The 17,093-nt window shown below is 35.6% G+C and overlaps 1 protein-coding gene across 1 annotated transcript in view; it reads left to right on the top strand.

Annotated features, from left to right (window-relative positions):
• Positions 1–15,469, top strand: part of CEP192 (centrosomal protein 192) — a 70,674-nt gene extending 55,205 nt beyond the window's left edge. Inside the window, exons 47-54 of the mRNA XM_077785199.1 lie at positions 929–1,133; positions 2,469–2,548; positions 3,416–3,511; positions 4,954–5,073; positions 8,773–8,894; positions 9,782–9,905; positions 10,369–10,427; positions 14,969–15,469. Of these exons, the coding sequence (XP_077641325.1) occupies positions 929–1,133; positions 2,469–2,548; positions 3,416–3,511; positions 4,954–5,073; positions 8,773–8,894; positions 9,782–9,905; positions 10,369–10,427; positions 14,969–15,107 (945 nt within the window). The 3' untranslated portion in view covers positions 15,108–15,469. The remainder of the gene's footprint in view (positions 1–928; positions 1,134–2,468; positions 2,549–3,415; positions 3,512–4,953; positions 5,074–8,772; positions 8,895–9,781; positions 9,906–10,368; positions 10,428–14,968) is intronic.
• Positions 15,470–17,093: the final 1,624 nt, after the last annotated feature.

The raw sequence follows: 17,093 nt of genomic DNA on the forward strand, positions 1-17,093 counted from the left end.
AGAACAGGTTGTGCCTCTTCATGGATTTTAATCCAAGATATTTCCCTGATAAAAATGAGGCATAGAAATAAAATTTATGAAGCCAAAAGTTTTTCTTTTTACTGTGCAAAAGCAGAAGGACTCCTTGGTAATCTCTCCTAAAGAAAGAGACTTTTTTTTCCTTTTTTTCTTATTTTTACATTCAGTGTATGTTTTGGATTATTTGGAACAATGCATGGAGAGAGAAATAGACACTGAAAGGTTAAAACTGGATCTACTTCTCTTTTGCATGAAGGGAAGTGTGAGGTATGATACAGAATTGGAAACTGCCTCCAAAAAAACAAAAATAAACAGGGAAGTTGTTGAGAAGGAGATGATAACTGCGTGTAGCTAACTATGTTATGCTCTACAATATGAGAACAGGATTTAAGAAATCTACTAGGACAAGCGTAGAGAATGTAGCAAAACCCATCAAATTATAAGAAATCTGATAGTAATGCTTTTGTCATTTATTTGCTACCTCTCAAAATCAGCAAAAAGTATGCTAAGATTCTGCTAGCATTACCTTAAACTTTTAAAATTTCTTAATTATATAGCAAAAGTTGAACACAAAACTCCTTATGAATGAAGCAGCTCTGTTTCCATTATTTGCAACAGAGAATGTTGTAGGAATTGTCAGTTAAACTAGTTGAAATTTTTATTCCTGTTGAATTAAAATGCCTAGATAGAAAATTTTCAGGGAATGTTCCTTTTGTCCTAAATTAGACTTGTCATAGAATCTTTAAACTTTAGAGGTTGGAGAAGATCTGGTGATGTAATGTATGAGAGCTTTCCTTTGTTGAAATGTGAAGCTGAACATAAGCTCTTATGTGTAAGCTAAACCGTTTGACTTGTTGATACATCAATATTCACTGTTTAAAACTTTATTTTTCTCCAAATTATGCAAAAGTTTATTAAAGTGCTTATTCAAGAGGCTGTCACAGAGAATGTCTCTGGATCAGACTTTCCATGTAGAAGATGTGATATAATTACTCCACAGTCTGAAAATCCTACTGTTGATGTGCCAAAGCCTCTCCCCAGGCTCCCTCTAACAGAAATTGACATAAAGAACAGAAACATTGTTTTTCCTAAAACAAGACCTGGTCAAAGCTCAGGTAAGAGGAATTACTTATTAAATATAACATCTGTAGTATCTTGTGTTCAGAGGCTTTGTGTACTATATTGCATGTTTGGGAACGTTAGTGCCTTGGCTTTGTTTTTGTTCTCTTAGTCTAATAAGTGTGAATGAGCAATACCTCACTCTGCCTTTACTTTGAAATGCTCTTTGATTTTTTTTTTTGGGTTGTGTTTTGGTTTTTGTTTGGGTTTTGATGTTGGTTTTGTTTTGGTGTTTGTTTGATTTTGTGGTGTGTTTATTGTTGTTTGTTGTTTGTTTTGTTGTTTGTTTTGGTTTTTGGGGTATGGGGTCATCCTTCCCCCACCCCCCCTCCAGTTCTCCTTATACAATATAGTCACACCTTTTTTTTCCACAGTTAGGTTTGCATACTGGCAAATCAGTTGCCACTATGATGAATGCAGCTATTCTATGCCCTGGGAAAAGAGTGTTAGGAAGCTACTGTGTCTACTTGAAACTCTTCTGGCTCAAGGCACCTTTGCAGTAGATCTGTTCTCATCTGTGCTTATGCCATAAGAGAGCAGACCAATCTGTCTGTTTAGCAGAGAAATAAATGCTCTTCTTAAAGACAATAGGAGTGTCAGCTATAAGGCTGGCTGTCCTTATCTTGGCATATAGTGATTGAGGAGGACAGGGTAGATAATGGAGTCTTGAAATACTTTTAGTTCCAGTAATGCTTAAAATTCTCTAAGTAACTGTATGGAACTCTCATTCTGTTATCTAGATACCTTTTTTTTTTTTGGCAGTACTTAGTTTTTTGAATTATCTATTGCCATTAATTTTTTTTTTCCAGCAGACTTGAGGACTTTCAAGACTTAATTTATCGATTATATTTAGGGATTTTTTGCTAAAATTATGAAAGGATTGTAATATAATACCTTGGTGTTTATAAATTTCCTATATAATGTATGTCTGCAGCTAAACTTTAAGTGCTGTTCTAGACTGAAATGATCTTGTCCTATTAATTCTTGCCAAGAGACATGTATTTATATATGCTCTGAGTAACAAAACATTTTTGATACAAGTTTATTTGGTCCCAGACTGGAATAATCTGTGTTTTGTCTCTGAATGATCAAATAATATATTGGGAAGAAGTTGGATATCTTTTTTGGTGGAGTCTAAATTTTTTGTGTATAAGCTTTTACAAACTTTATTACAGTGTGCTTTGTTAGAGTCTGCCCTTGAGATTTGTTGTAATGAAAGCTGTTTCCACTAAACTTGTGTTCATCAAGAAACATCGTTTCTGCTTAACTCTTTACGTCAGTGATACTTGAACAGAGATGTTTAGTATACTAGTCTGATATTTCTCTTTTAGAGAATTACCTGGAAATGGAGAATAAAGGGAATGAAAATCTCAAGTGGAAATTGTCGTCTTTTGCACCACCCTATATTAAAGTAAGTGAATGCTTGCATTGGAAGTTTTATGGAAATCCCTGGGTTTTATTTTTAACTTCTCTCTTCCTGCTCTCTCTCTCTCTCTGCTGCCTCTCAAGAAAGAATATATATTTGAGCATGTCCTCAGTTACAAAGGTTTTTTTCCTCTGTCCATATCAGGGAAATGTTTTGCTCCTTTTTTTCATCCCTAATGTGCTTACTGACTATGAATCAGTCAGTATCCTGTGGTACAGTTTCTGCTTCACTTACTGCTTTACAGAGTTTGCTTGTGCTCATTCAGTATCATCATCCAGGTTGCATTAAGTGATCAAGCATAAATGAAAATAGGTGTCTCTTTTTGACTCCAGAATGCCAGACTTGTCTTGTTCCAGACTTGTGCTGCTGAAATTGCACTGTAGGTGGTATCTCTGTAGAAATTTGAGTTAGGTCACAGATATTTTAATTACAGTGCTGTTGCCTATGTCTAGCTATTAATATTTGTAAATGCTTCCCTATTTTTTGATAGTCTGAAATGCTGTGATGATTTTTGATTTTAAGCTATAATTATTATTATGGCCCATTGTTGTGATACAATGAAAAATGGTTATGTAGCACTCTTACCAGTATCCATGGGACTGAGTATGTCATGTTCCAGCCAGGGCATCACCTCTGAACTGTAAGTCATTAGTACTGGTGACTGGATTTAGTAGTGTCAGTCTTTATTAATTTGCTTTTAGGGAGTCAATATAAATTCTTTACTTAAAAGCAGCTTAATTGGGTGTATTTTCCTCAGTCTTCTAGAAGGGGTGTGTGGGGGGAGGTGTATTGTGTGGTTTCAGGCTATTTTTTTTCTTTCCCTTTGAATCTGACTCATAAATTTATTTGCAGGGTGTGGATGGAAGTGACACTGTTTCTAGGGTTCCTTACTCTGTTTTCAGATTTTCCCATGTTTCTGGTACTCTCGAAGGTCATGGACAAGAGAAGGTAAACATTTATAAGTATTTCAGGCATATTAGTGTATCTCAATTGCAAAATAAGATCTTAAATGAGAAATAAATTTTATTTGATAATGATAAAATGTTGGCCTTTCAGTATTGGGTTCTGGTGTGTGCCAGATATTCTGTATCAGCTTAATTCAGCAGAGTTGATTCTAAGAATTCATGTAGTTTGATTTCAAAGTGTGTTTGTGTTACTGTTTTGGGGTTTTTAGGGACAAAGTATTTCAGAAGACAAAATTATTTTAAATGTTTTGTAAAATTCTGGAAGAAAATAGCAAATAATCCTGGGTTCTTTCAAAACTGGTGTAAGCACCTGATTTCTTTCCTTGAAGCATTCTTGCTATACTTGTTCAGGAGCAGTTGTCTGTTCCTAAAATTGGTTTAATTTGTCTTGCAATTTTACCTTCTGGCCAGTAGAGGGTTTCATAACCACAATTATAAAGCACATCCAAGGCTAGACTGAACGGGTTCTCTCACAATGCTACTTGAGTTTTATCTTTTCATCTTCACTAACACCTATCTTTTCATTGTTATGGATAATTATGACATTATTTCCATAGAGATGCAATTTGTAATCTATTTACAAGAATAAAAAACTTACTCCTGTCTAGTTTCATAGTAATGTAATAATATTGCAAGCCACTATTTGAATTTAAACAATTGTATTTGCCTTAGCAATCCTAGTTCAGGTCTATTTGAATAACATTTACATCCTTGGCATGCCAAGCTGGGGTGTGGGTGGGGGGGGGGGGCTGGCTGATAAAGTACACTGCTGTCATGGCTGGCTATTTTTTTGCAGTGGATATTATGATTGGCTAATTAGATATAGTCATAGTGGTCTATGCTAATCTGCTGCTCTCTTTCTCTTCTTCCCTCAACCTTAGTTCTGAAGTTTATTCTTGAATTAACTGGGTACAGCACTATATGGCTTACATAGGTGACTTTAAGAATGATCAAATTCATAGGTTGCAAGTTGGTTTAAATTTTAGTCTTTCTAATAATTATAGCATGGTGTACTTATAGATTTGGAGCTGGAGGAGTTGAGTGTTCACAACTTAGTTGCCAGATGAAGTTTTTTCAGGTGCACATATTTCCCTTCCTCATCCCCTTTCTCTCCATTTTACTAACAGAAGTAATTGTGCCATCACTTGCTGGCTTTGCTTAAAGTAGATTATCTGAACTCAAGTTTTGTTCAAAATTGCTTGCACAACATAGTTCATCCATTTTTTTCCACTTGCTGGCAGAGGAAGACCAGCTAGTTGTATAGTTTTCTGCAAGATCACCTGTGTATGCCATGTGTGTTCTGTAATGTGTAAATTTTGTGGTGACTTTGTACAGGTAAGATAGTGAAGATGTGAAGATTCTGAATATTATTAGTGCTCCACAAATTTTTTTGTGGTTTTTTTTTTTTTTTGGTTTTTTTTGTAGGTTGCTGTAATTTTTTCACCTCGAGATAAAGGAGATTACTCCCAGTTCTGGGACTTTGAGTATTACTCAGTTGGAAATACGAGTAGGAAACAAAAATTAAAATTTTACCTTTCTGGAAATGTGAGTATATAAAAGCTATAAACACTGTCTTGAGCACATTTTTTTGATAACATTTTGATTTTACTATACACTGCTCTTTCATATATAGGTTAGTATATTCTGGAAGAAAACTCAACCCAGCTGTATTTTTGCTGGGTTAAATTGTATTTTTGTTCTCATGTTCCTCTTCCTTATGAGATAATGCATTATCTTTTGCCATTTATTATATAAAATTTTATTTAGCTCAAAGATAGTAGAGACAAATTTACATTCTAGGTAAATTGTTTCAGTAGACAAATGTATTTCTATCAGTTTTGTTTGTTTTTCTGCTTGCCGGTTTTATTTTTGTAAATAAATAGTGAAGTAACCTTCACTAGGTTACTACTAGCAAAGTAACTGACCTTTTCTATAATACATAACTCAATGCAGTTTTGGACTTTTCAAATATCCATCTTGGAGATGAGTCTTAGTGTCTCTAATAAAACCCACTTCAGTATTTTTTTCGGAGTAACAGTGTAAGTGGGGATAATTGTGAAATTTATACATGGGAGTAATTGGGTTTGGGCTCCCCTTTGCTCCACTGTTGTTCCTAAGCTCAAACTTTATGGTAAGGCTTGGAAGAAATGGTTGGGAGTTGCAACTGTTTTTCTGTGCTCTCTCTCCTTACCTTACTTTTTATCCCATCTATACGATAGGAATTTGCATAGGACAGAGGATTTATTATCATAAGGAAGAATTAATTATAATGATTAGTTAAATAAGCTGAATGTGAAGAGCTTTGTACATTCATTATGGCATGATTGCTATATATGCTTTACTGTCCTCTTCAGAAAGTTTGACTTGATTTTTCTAAGAAGTCCACTCAAATATTTGGGATCATTCTTTGGAGTACTAAGCATGCTTCAGTAGTAAGAACCTTACTTATCCTTCTTGCTGAGGTACCTTACATTTGTTTTGTAGGTTCCTTGCTCTTTCCAAATTAATTGTGTTGAAAGAGTACTTATAAAAAGGTTTAATATTAAGTAACTTCTGATTTTTGTTCTGTATAATGTTTGGTTTTAGAGTGCTTTTTATTAAGCTTTCATCAAATTCTTTGGTCGTAATTTTTCTGAAAATGAGGAAAACATCTAAATAATGTCTTTTTAAAGCTAGTTGAAATGTGGAAAAGGTTAATTCTTAACAGAACTTTAGAGTTTTACAGAAGTCTCTTAAAACGTGACTAGTTGTCAGAGTTGTGTAAATCTTTGAGCAGCATGACTTGATATTAATGTTTTTGAACTACTGTCAGATTTGTTCTTGATTTTTTTCAGAGCTGTTAACAATTAGATCTTGATAGCATCTCTGCACATGGGAAAAAAGTTCGTAGAAAATACTTGAAATGCATGTCATGATCATTTTCAGAAAGATTTGAAAAGGAAGTACTGTCTTTATTAACTAGGTAGGGAACCATATATCTGGTCAAAAGAGGGATCAACACAGAACATTTAGAGTGTTGCAACTTTTAGTTGAGAAGGCAAGACAAGTGAATCATAATTTGTTACCTTCTCGGGATCAAGAGTTCAGGCAGTGTTACTCAAACTTTGAAAAGTACTTGGAATCTGGTGGCTTTGCTGAGGCAGGGGGCTACAGCTCTGGTTAATGTGACTTTTGATAGAATGAAGTGAGGAGAGTGACTGCCATTCGGAGTGGCTGAGTGATGTTTCTTTATAGCACTACTTCAGAAGAAATGAAAAATTTGAAAGAGCTCAGGAAGGAACTAAAAGAACAACATTAAATTAGGAAAATCAGTGGCACATACCGCTTTAATATTTTTCCTAACAAATTGATTGACTGTAATTTTTATTATGCTCTACATGTGTTTGCAGTCCTCACCATTGGAAACTGTAGTCAGGAGTCCAGATCATCATGTCTCCAAAACCAGTCTGAGAGACAGAGAAAAGAGGGATTCTCTGTGCTCGGCAGCCCCAGCCTCTCAGTGCTGGTCATTCAAACTTAGTTTTTTCTTTTCCTGAGGAACATTTGTTCCTGCTGCTGGGAGCTGCTGCTGGAGGCTCTTTGAAGATCACTGAGCTGAGAATGAGTATTGTGCACAGGAGTCTTGGACTGCTATTTGGGTCTAATATTGGTCCCTTCTGTATGAACTAGCAAGCACCTGCCACAAGGCTGAGGCAGCATCAAAGTCCTGACTGCACCTTTAGCATGTAGAAAGTTGAGGACTTCGTAGAGAGTTCCTGCTACTTTTTGAAGAGACTACAAATGTTGAATGCATGCCATTTTTTAATTTACATTGTTTATATACTTTAAAATTTAAGTAACTTACGTAAGTAACATTAAATACGTTTGAAAGTATCAGGAGCACAAAGCTTCATCATTTTTGTGTATCTCAGAAGTGAGAGGAAGGAAAACCTTTTTAAACTCTGTGAGCAAAATAATTACAATTTTCAAGCGATACAAATTTCTGAGCAGTTCCTGTCTTTGGAACTGTTGCACTTAATTGTTACAATTTGGAGTGTTAATGTACTTCTCTCATTTGAAACAGCAGAAGTCAGTACAGACTGTGGTAAAGAAAGCAGTATTTCAAGATGCCCTTATAAAGGCTGGCATAACTTCTGATCATTTTCCATAATGTACCTTATTCTCATGCAGTCACCTTGCTTTTTGATAAATTAGAATTTGAATGAAAACAGAGGCATGATGCCCATTGTTTTTCACTATGTGGAAAAACAAAATCTCTTAAAACAAGCCACATGTGCAAATACTTATTGTCTTTATTAGGTTCTACTGGGGTTCATGGAAGATTTTTTTTATGGCTGCTGCTATTTCTGACAGACTGATTAGCAGCTCTTTCAATAGAAGAAATGAATGTCTAAAAGACAAGTTTGTCATAGCAGCTCTATTGAAGATGAATCTATTTTTTTCATCTTCCCTGCGTCAGGGAATCAACTGCTTGTCTAAAACGTCAGCACCATTTCAAAAATTGACATAATGTTGTACAACCAAAAGTGTAGGAGGTTCTTTAACTTTGTTTAAGATGTTGTGACCCAAGGGGACTCCAAAGAATATCTGGCAAGATTCACTAAGCAACACAGAATTTGAAATTGGTTATTTGTCCAATTATTCCCATTGGCTGATCTTGTCTCCTTGTGTTAGAATACCCTAAATGGGGATCTTAGTGATGATAAATATTTTTGCCTAATTTCTGAATTCAGAAAATACCATTTAGTGCATTATTTGCTTCTGCTTCTCTAAAAAGGCCTTTCTTTGAGAAGGATGTATTGTTTGTGGTACAAAATTATTACCAAGCTTTTTGCTGTTTTGAGAATTCAGATTATGATGCTGACTTATGTCTTCTTTCTGAGCAGTTGTTTAACCAACTTGGTTGTTCTTTAGGCATATGGGCATAATATCTGCAGAGGAAGTGAGGGGTTTTTTGGCTTGAAGTAAAATCTTGGTTGCCTGCAGCCTTTTTGAGATTCCACCTGCGCTGCTAGTTTGTTGTGAACTGTCTTGTAATAAATAAATATTCATAAAGCACAGAAGCCTGTTGACATAATCCTCCTAAATAATTGCTTCCATCTCAATGATCCAGACTCTCATGATTCTGGAAGATTATGCCTTAAATAAAAAGATTTAGATTGGGTAACGGGAATGACTTACATTCCTGAATACTTAAGTACTTTCAAACTTGAAGTTTACAATCTTCTCTGGTTTTGCCAATAGAGTACTAAAGCAGAAAATGAAACACCAGTTGTGAAATCTTCTCCAAGTGCCCTTAAAAAAACTGAGCTTCCAGTTACACCAGAAAGGAAGGCTTGCTCTGAAGGACAACCAAAAACAATAAGGTATGTATGGACAAAACCTGGCAAGAGTGTGTCTGCAGCTGGCTAAAAGGATGTGGGAATAGAACCAAGCTTAACAACCAAAATCTTTTTTTACTATTGGGACATCTGTGTGGTCGAACGGGCTTCACTGAGACTGTGTGTGGTCTATATCCTCAAATATTTTTGGGATTGAATTGATCAGGTTGCTCTGACCTCGCATCTGACCTTGACTGGAGCAAGAGGTTGAGCTAGAGACCATCTGAGCATCTTCTGACCTGAATGATTCTATGTTAGAGTAAGCAGCTGTAAAAACCAGACTTGCCAAAACCTCTTAGTGGCTTTGTATTGTTCAATTTCTATGCCTTTTCAGTTGATTTCTAAGTTGTCTATGATATGCTGTGGTGAATGAACTGGTATTGGCAGTAGAATTCTGTGTATATACTTTTTGTGCTTCTTGCCTTTTGGACACCCCAGTTGACTATAAAGTAAATTCTGAGAAAACCACAGTACTGCATGTCTTAACCTTGCTGTTCAGTCTTAAGTTAATTGTCAGTTCTTTTGCTATGGGATGATGAGAATATGGCAGGAGAGTAAAATGTGTGGTCAAGCCTGCAATCTTTGATAAGACTGCAGGTCTCTGGTAAAACATATGGGGGAAAAATTCAGACTGTGAAAGTGCATATAAGTAAATTCCTGTATATTTATGCCATAGTGATGTTTTCGTTATTTTTTCTGGCTAAAATATCTTGCCTACAAAACTTAAGGTGAGACAGTTGATGTTTTCTGGATCTTTCCGTTTTTACTGATTTATTCTCAGAAAATACACCTGTTACTTCAAGTATGCAATCAATATACACTGATAATACAGGTCAGAAATGTTAATATCTTAAATCCCTTTTTCAAATCAGACAAAAAGAAGTCATTCAAGGGGTATATGCGCCAGAAGACATCTACGTGTTTCCTCTAACCAGAGTTGGGGAAACATGCACATTAAAGGTCCGCTTGCGGAATAACTCCAATGCAACACACATGGTAAGTCCAACAGACTTCATCTTAGATACTTCTAAGTCCTTTCAATTGCTCAACTGCACTGTTTTTTTCTTTTTCTCTTGATAAAGATTGCAATAGTATATGTCTTAGTTTGCTAGTGCCAAAAATCAGTGTTTGAAGAATTTTGATGTGTGATTTTTCTTTTTTGTCTGACTGAGTAATTGAGTGAATTTGTAATATATTAATAGGAAAGTATGGTAGATCATAGTTTGCATAGGTTTGTTATTATTCTGATTTACTGATTTTAATTTTTTTAAATTCATTCCAATATTGAACTAAGTTTGTTTTCTTTACTGTTCACAAATGTGGGCATTTTGTATTTTTAAACCTTGGGTCTGTGTAAAGCTGTATTTGTAAGTCACCTGATTTATCTTACACATGTCATAAATTGAATAGGATGCGCTTAAATATAGTGCACTTTTAAGCATTTTGTATTAAATTACAGCTGAAATTTGTAAAGCCCAGGGAGCCTTTCTACATCAAGCACTTGAAATACTCTATAAGGTGAGTAATGCATATGCTAATGTTTTCTCATAACAAAAAAATTAGCCAAGTAATTTGGTAAGATAAATATTTTCTTTATAAGTACAGTGCTAAAACATACATAGAAATAGTCTGGATGCTTTTGTTTATGGTTACCAGTTGGGGGGGAGGTGGGGGGCAGTTTGTGAGGCTTTTTTGGTGGTTGTTTTTTTTTTCTTGTTAAACTGAACTCTCTAATCTCTGTTCGAAACAGAATGAGCCCACACAGTTATTTCTGCATCTGCCAATTTCTTCCCTGCAAATTGTTTCTAACAGTGCTGCTGCTTTTAATGTTAAGCCTAATGCTTCATGTAACCATTTGGCATGCTGTGCACAATCAAGTCGTTCCTTCCATTTATACTTTCTGCACAACAGATCAAGCAAATTGCCTTCATCATGCTTCTAATTTGACAAACCTGCAGAGCTTCATCAAAGATTCTCTGCAAACACCAGGTTTCAGCAGCCACTGGAATTGTCTGGTCATACCAACTATTTCAGCATTTTACCTGCATAAAAGAAATTTTTAAGTTAGTGATAGCAACCCCTGAAAATAAACCCAGTCATCTGTGGAGTTCATTACATCAAGTATGTGACAGTAGTATTAGTCATCTCTTCAAGAAGTACAGCATCTCACATGCTCATCTGCAACAGTGGGATTGTCAGGAAGCAGAAATGCAACTGTTTCATTAGAAGTGGTACAGCATGCGTTCTCAGTGTTTAAACAGGTTCCCATTTTAAACACAGGAAAGCTAGGGCTATAGAGAGCAGAAATTGTGGTCAAATTGTAAATGGAATTAGATATTCTGCCTCCTAATCTGTTCCACATTTATCACAAAGACAGGGCTGTAGTGGTGTTAGCCAGAGGTATTCAAGGTATTCTTAAGGCCACTTTTCAGTGCCAAGTGTCTTAGGCTCGTCTTAGGCTTGTGTTAGTACTTCAATTTAAATGTCATCTTTTTGTTAAATATTTTATATGAGATGGCACAGAATGGGTTTTTTTGGAGGTAGTGACCAGGATAACATCCATCCAAATAAAGACAACTAGCTGGACCTGAGGCTGTACAGCAGCGGACAAAGGACAGGATGACTTGATTTAGTCATCCTTGACAAAAAAATAGTAACTTCACTAGAAGACACTTTGATATTTCAAAAACATTTTTGAGGAATGCTGTAAAAACTATTTGGAATATTTATTTTCTGCATGAGATTATAAACTACTACTGCATTTATCTAAAGTAGACTTAACAAGTTTAAAAGTCAGTCTACTTTTTCTTTCCTAATAGCTTTGGCAGTTTTTCCTTTGGTTGTAAACACCAGCTTTTCCTATCTTTTAAAAAAATAATTTCTCTGAAGTCAACATAGTGCTCTCCCATTTATAAGCATAAAGCAGAAAAGATTTGCTTGACTTGGAGAGATGTCTTTTAAAAATGTTAAAAGTGTTTTAAATGGCTTTTTTTTTTTTTGAGAATACCATCAGGTATCAATATCAGTAAAGCCACTGGTAACTATTTCCTTTTAAACTTGGGCATCTTAGGAAGTAATGTTCAAAACTAATTGGATGAGAAGACTCTTTGCAGGAACTTGGAATATTAGTCTGTAAATAAGAGTATAAGAGTAGAAAGTACCATCTACCTTTATGTTTTTTGCCAAAAAATGTAATATAGTAAACATGGTCTAGTCCCTACTCTTAATTTTGAGGGCCAAAATTAATCCTGTGTAATCAAGTTTTAAATCTAGATAAAGAAAATGAAATTCAGTATCTAATATCAAGAGTCTTGTCTTTCAGAATTTGGTGTAGTGGTTTTGCCAGTTCTTCAATTGGTTAGGCATTCCCAAGTACCATTACATAGTACTGCTGTGGAATTCTGTTTGCAATTTATGCCCAAAAGAATTCCATTTGTTGGCAGACTACAATTTTTTTTACTGCAAGGAGAATACTTTTAACAATATGACTCTTAAGTGATACAAAAATATGAATTTGCCATTAAGAAAGTGGCAAATTTCTGTTTCCATAAGCACTACCAGGTTGCTATGCCTACTTAAAGCTTGAAAACAAAAGTGTCCAAATTTTATTGCTTTCAGAAGCCATCTGATTACAAGGTAGTGTATGTTCTAGATACTACTAAAATGTAAAGCTGTTTGTTAAGTTGTTCCCTTCACTAATTGGTTTTGTTTTCAGTAGCCACCCTTCTGGGTGTCAGTGGTCACTGTTCATTGATGAACCATCTGGTTACTGTGGCTTAAACTGGGCTAACTGCCCAGACTCTTCTTTTTCAACTTACTGCACTGTTATGTTTTGAGGATTTGAGGATTGGTTTATCTGTGAGGCAGGCTTCAGACATGCCTGACTTTTCAGAAATACTACTTGAAACTGGTGCAACAACCTGTAAAGGCCGTACATTATTCAGAGACTAACTGAGGTGCAGGCATAGTGGAAAGTTTGAAATAAGAGGGGTTTTTTAAGAGAGAGTTAACTGCAGCAGAATTCTACTTGTCCTGAAACTATAGTTTTTGATTACTGTACTTGAGAAAAATCTTCCAGGTTGTGTAATTTCTGAGAATGGTTATGTTATGGAGTAGCCCAAAGAACTGTAATATCTGGAGTTTGAACTTTCAAGTCTTGTTAGCTGAGAAAATGAAAATAGCATCTTTCCCTTTGGGTTAGGAAGCAAGTGTGATGAGTCTTATCCTGATTGTGAGAATCAACTGACTGTTACAAAACAGAATACATAATGTATTACTGACTTAGGCTGCTTTTAGGGAAGTACAGTAATGTGTTTAGCACCCACCCAATGGACACCTGAATTTAGAGATCAAGAGGAATTTAATATGGCTGTCATTTGCTGAGAAACTGCTCTCCTCACTACCATTGAGGTCATATGGTCCATATTCCAGAAATTAAAATTTGCCAGCCAGATGTGGCCATCTTTTGGAAAGAGCAATACCTAACTTACTTTTAAGATTTTGATATAGTATAAATTTGAGTGTGGTCATATTGTTCTTTTTTGAGTAAGTGTTATATAATATATCAGGGAGCATACATATATTATTTTGGAGATGATACAGACTTCTGCATCTCTTCTGGCTTTCTACTGAATTTACTTTTACTTCTGAAAATTCTCAGATGGCCTAGTTATATGTGGCTTCACAGTCTATTCCTACTAAAATTTATGTTTTCTAGCATAATCCGTGTTACAGATTAAATAGTCATACTTATGTCCTTCACTTCAAAAACTTGACTTTTTTAAAATGAGCTGAGTAAATATCTTCAGCCTGTATACCATAGATGGTTAAAAAGATAGACACTGCCAGATTTGTTATACAACACTTGGCAGTCAAGTATGAGATACAAAACTGATTAGGTTGTATTCTTTTGATGCACTGTTGATTGTAGTTCACTATGGTACAATTAGTACTTTATTTTTGTATTCACCTGATGAAAAAAAATATACAGTACCATCCCAGTCTTTATTCTAAATGTGTGTACTCTTATTTGATTGACCAGGATGTTGTTAAAAAAAAAAAAAAAAGTGCTGGTATGGTTACTTCAGCACTAAGGATGATACTAGCAAATTAGAATTGTGTGTAGGGCAGATAGTATGATTTCAGATGTAGGTAAGGGATAGACAGACTGATTATGATAGCTTGGATTAGTATATGGGAAAGGAGTATGAAAAGGTAGGAAGAATGTGAGAAAAACAAGGAGAAATAAGCACATTCCAGAGGACTTTGGATAATACTATACACTGTTCAGGAAAGAAAATTGAGGGTATAGTTAAAGCAAACAAAACTGTCTTTTCTGTTTTTACTAAGTGACGATGTTCATAATTCCTTATTTCAGTTTGTGCCTGTTACTGCTACCTGTTTCAGTGCTGGATGTTTCTATTGGATGCCATGGAATCCAATAGACTGCCACTCAGAATTTTCAGCTATTGCTTTTACAGCTTATATTTTTAAGTAATTCAGTCCAGGCTTCTGGCAGTTAACATAGACACTCATTACATTTGGTATGTTTTTATGTAATCTAAATAGAAGAGGAATTAAGTAACTGCACAAAATTTCTAAAATGCTGTTTGAGGATGGGTGTAATGATTTACAATAATTCAGCAAAATATTTCTTAATGTGGAGGCAATTAGTAGTATTAGAATTTAGTAGCTTCAAATGCATGGATTTCAGGAAAGAGTTGGAAATTTTAGTCTACTTGCGTGATATTTGAAGGGAAGAAATATAGTGATTTCGTTTATGCACTGTCAATATTGCCAAGAGGCAGACCAAGTTTACCAAGGTAAACTAGCAGCAATAAAGACTGTATTACTTTGTATAATCAGAAGGCAAAAATTACCTTGAAGATCAAAGTCCTTCAGAGTAGAAATAGCTAATCAAATCTATATAACTGAACTTGATGATCTGGTGTACATCCAGTGTATTATTTTGGTGAAAATACAAACTAGACAAGAATTTGTCTATCAGGTAATATTTACTTGTTCATTAACAATGATTATGCCCACAATTGCCTTTTTAGATCCTCTCATTACATCGCTGTGCCAGTCCAGTTCAAGCCAAAGGCAGAAGGAATGTTTGAAGATGTCTTCCTTGTGTTGACAAGCAAATATGGCCCAATTACTGTTCGGCTATATGGTAAAGCTATTGCAAAAAAATAGAACAGTTTTAACTGTTTATAAAAATTTATAACAGTTTATATAATTTAAAATATTCAAAGATTTGCTTCTACATTTTCCATACTAATGTCCTACTTGTTTTGCCCTGTGATGCTGCTTTTATGAAAAGTCTTCTGTAAGATAAATTATGGTGCTTGTTTCACAAATCTGTTTTGATAGTAAAAACATCGGGAAATAACACTGTATGTTGTAAAATTATAATTTTATAATTTATGTTTCTACACTTTTAAAGCAAATAGAAGTTTTGTATTTTTGCATTTATTAGAAATAGCTAAATACTGATTTATTTTAAACATTGTAAATTCAGAAATAAAATCTATTTGTAAACAGTTGATTCTACCTGATTTCTGTCTGTTTTAGAGGATTCTTTAATGTACGTAAGGGATCAAGCTGCCTTCTCTTAGGAGATGCTAAATTTTTGGGGGGCTATGAAGGAACAGGTGGGCATATTGCAGTCCAGAAGCTGACCTGTTAAATATCATGTTTCCATGAGGTGATGCTGGGATCTGACAATCAGCCCCTAACTTTTTACACAGTTCACTGGGGCAGGCATAAGCATTGTTTTAAACTCTAACAGAGTGAAAACAATGTAAATTTTAACATGACCAATAGTGCCTTCAGCCCTCCAGAATTATACATCTTACCCAGTATTCTGTTTCTGAAAGTCACACAAAGATTATGTTACGTTGTGAAATGATGTAAGTCTGGCTGCTTACTGGTTCAATTCCATTTACTCAGTATCTGCCACCAGATGAATAAGGATGGGAGGTAGAATTCCACCTATGCCTTTTCTTTGCATTTATTGGCCTGTTTCTGAATTCGCCTGTTCCCATTTTTAACTCTTTTGACACTATTTCCACAGCTTCATGTGGTAGCAGACTCTAAAGATTTACTGTATGCTCTAACAAATTTTGTTTTTTTCTGTGATAAACTGGACTATTTCTGATTTAATTGAGGAGTCTCCTGTTCTTATATTATAGGAGTCATTAAACAACAGTTCCATCATCCCCTTACCCATTGTTGCCATGTTGTAGAATCATGGAGTAGTTTGGGTTGGAAGGGAACTTTAAAGGTCATCTTGTCCACCATCCCTGCCATGGACAGGAACAACTTTAACTAGACCAGGTTGTTCGGAATGCAATTCAATCTGACCAGAAATTTTGTTTCTATGGATAGGACATCTTCCACTGCTCTGGGCAACCTGTTCCCAGGATGTAATTGGCTTTCTGTGCTCCAAGTGCACATTGCCAGCTCATGTGCAGCCTCTTGCTCACCAGTACCCCCAGGCTGTCCTAGGCAGGGCTGCTCTTGGTCTGTTCATTCCCATGAATGATGCTGGGGATTGTCCCGACCATATGCAGCCCCTTGCACTTGGTCTTGTTAAACCTCAAGGCACTGCTTGTCCAGGTTCCTCTAGATCCTATCTTACTGAGGGTGCACTTGATCCCTTCTGTATCATTAATGAAGATATTGAATAACACTAGTCCCAATATGAAACTTTGAGGGACAGCACTTGTCACTGGTGCCCATTGGGACTCTGAGCCATTGATCACTACCCTCTGGATGTCACCATCCACCCAATTTCTTAGCCAGTTGACAGTCAAACCCATCTCTCTCCAATTTAGAGACAAGGATGTTGTCAAAGGCTTTAAAAAGTTGAGATAACATTTGTAACCCTTCCCTTTTTCACTGATGTAGTCACTCCATGTAGAAGGCCATCAGGTTGGTTAGACAGGATTTCCATTTGGTGAAGGGTGCTGCCTGTTTCAAGTTGTCTCCCTGTCCTCCATGTTTTTTAGCATAGCTTCTAGAAGGAGCTGTTCCATGATTTTTGCAGGCACAGATGTGAGGCTGATGTGTCAGTACTTTGTGGGCTCCTCCTTTCTACTCTTTAAAAAATTGATGTAATGTTTGCCTTTTTTCAGTCACCTGGGACTTCACCACGTTGACTTTTCAAATATCATATTG

The sequence above is a fragment of the Lonchura striata genome, chromosome 1, assembly GCF_046129695.1.
Source record: "Lonchura striata isolate bLonStr1 chromosome 1, bLonStr1.mat, whole genome shotgun sequence".
Classification (NCBI taxonomy): Eukaryota; Metazoa; Chordata; class Aves; order Passeriformes; family Estrildidae; genus Lonchura; species Lonchura striata.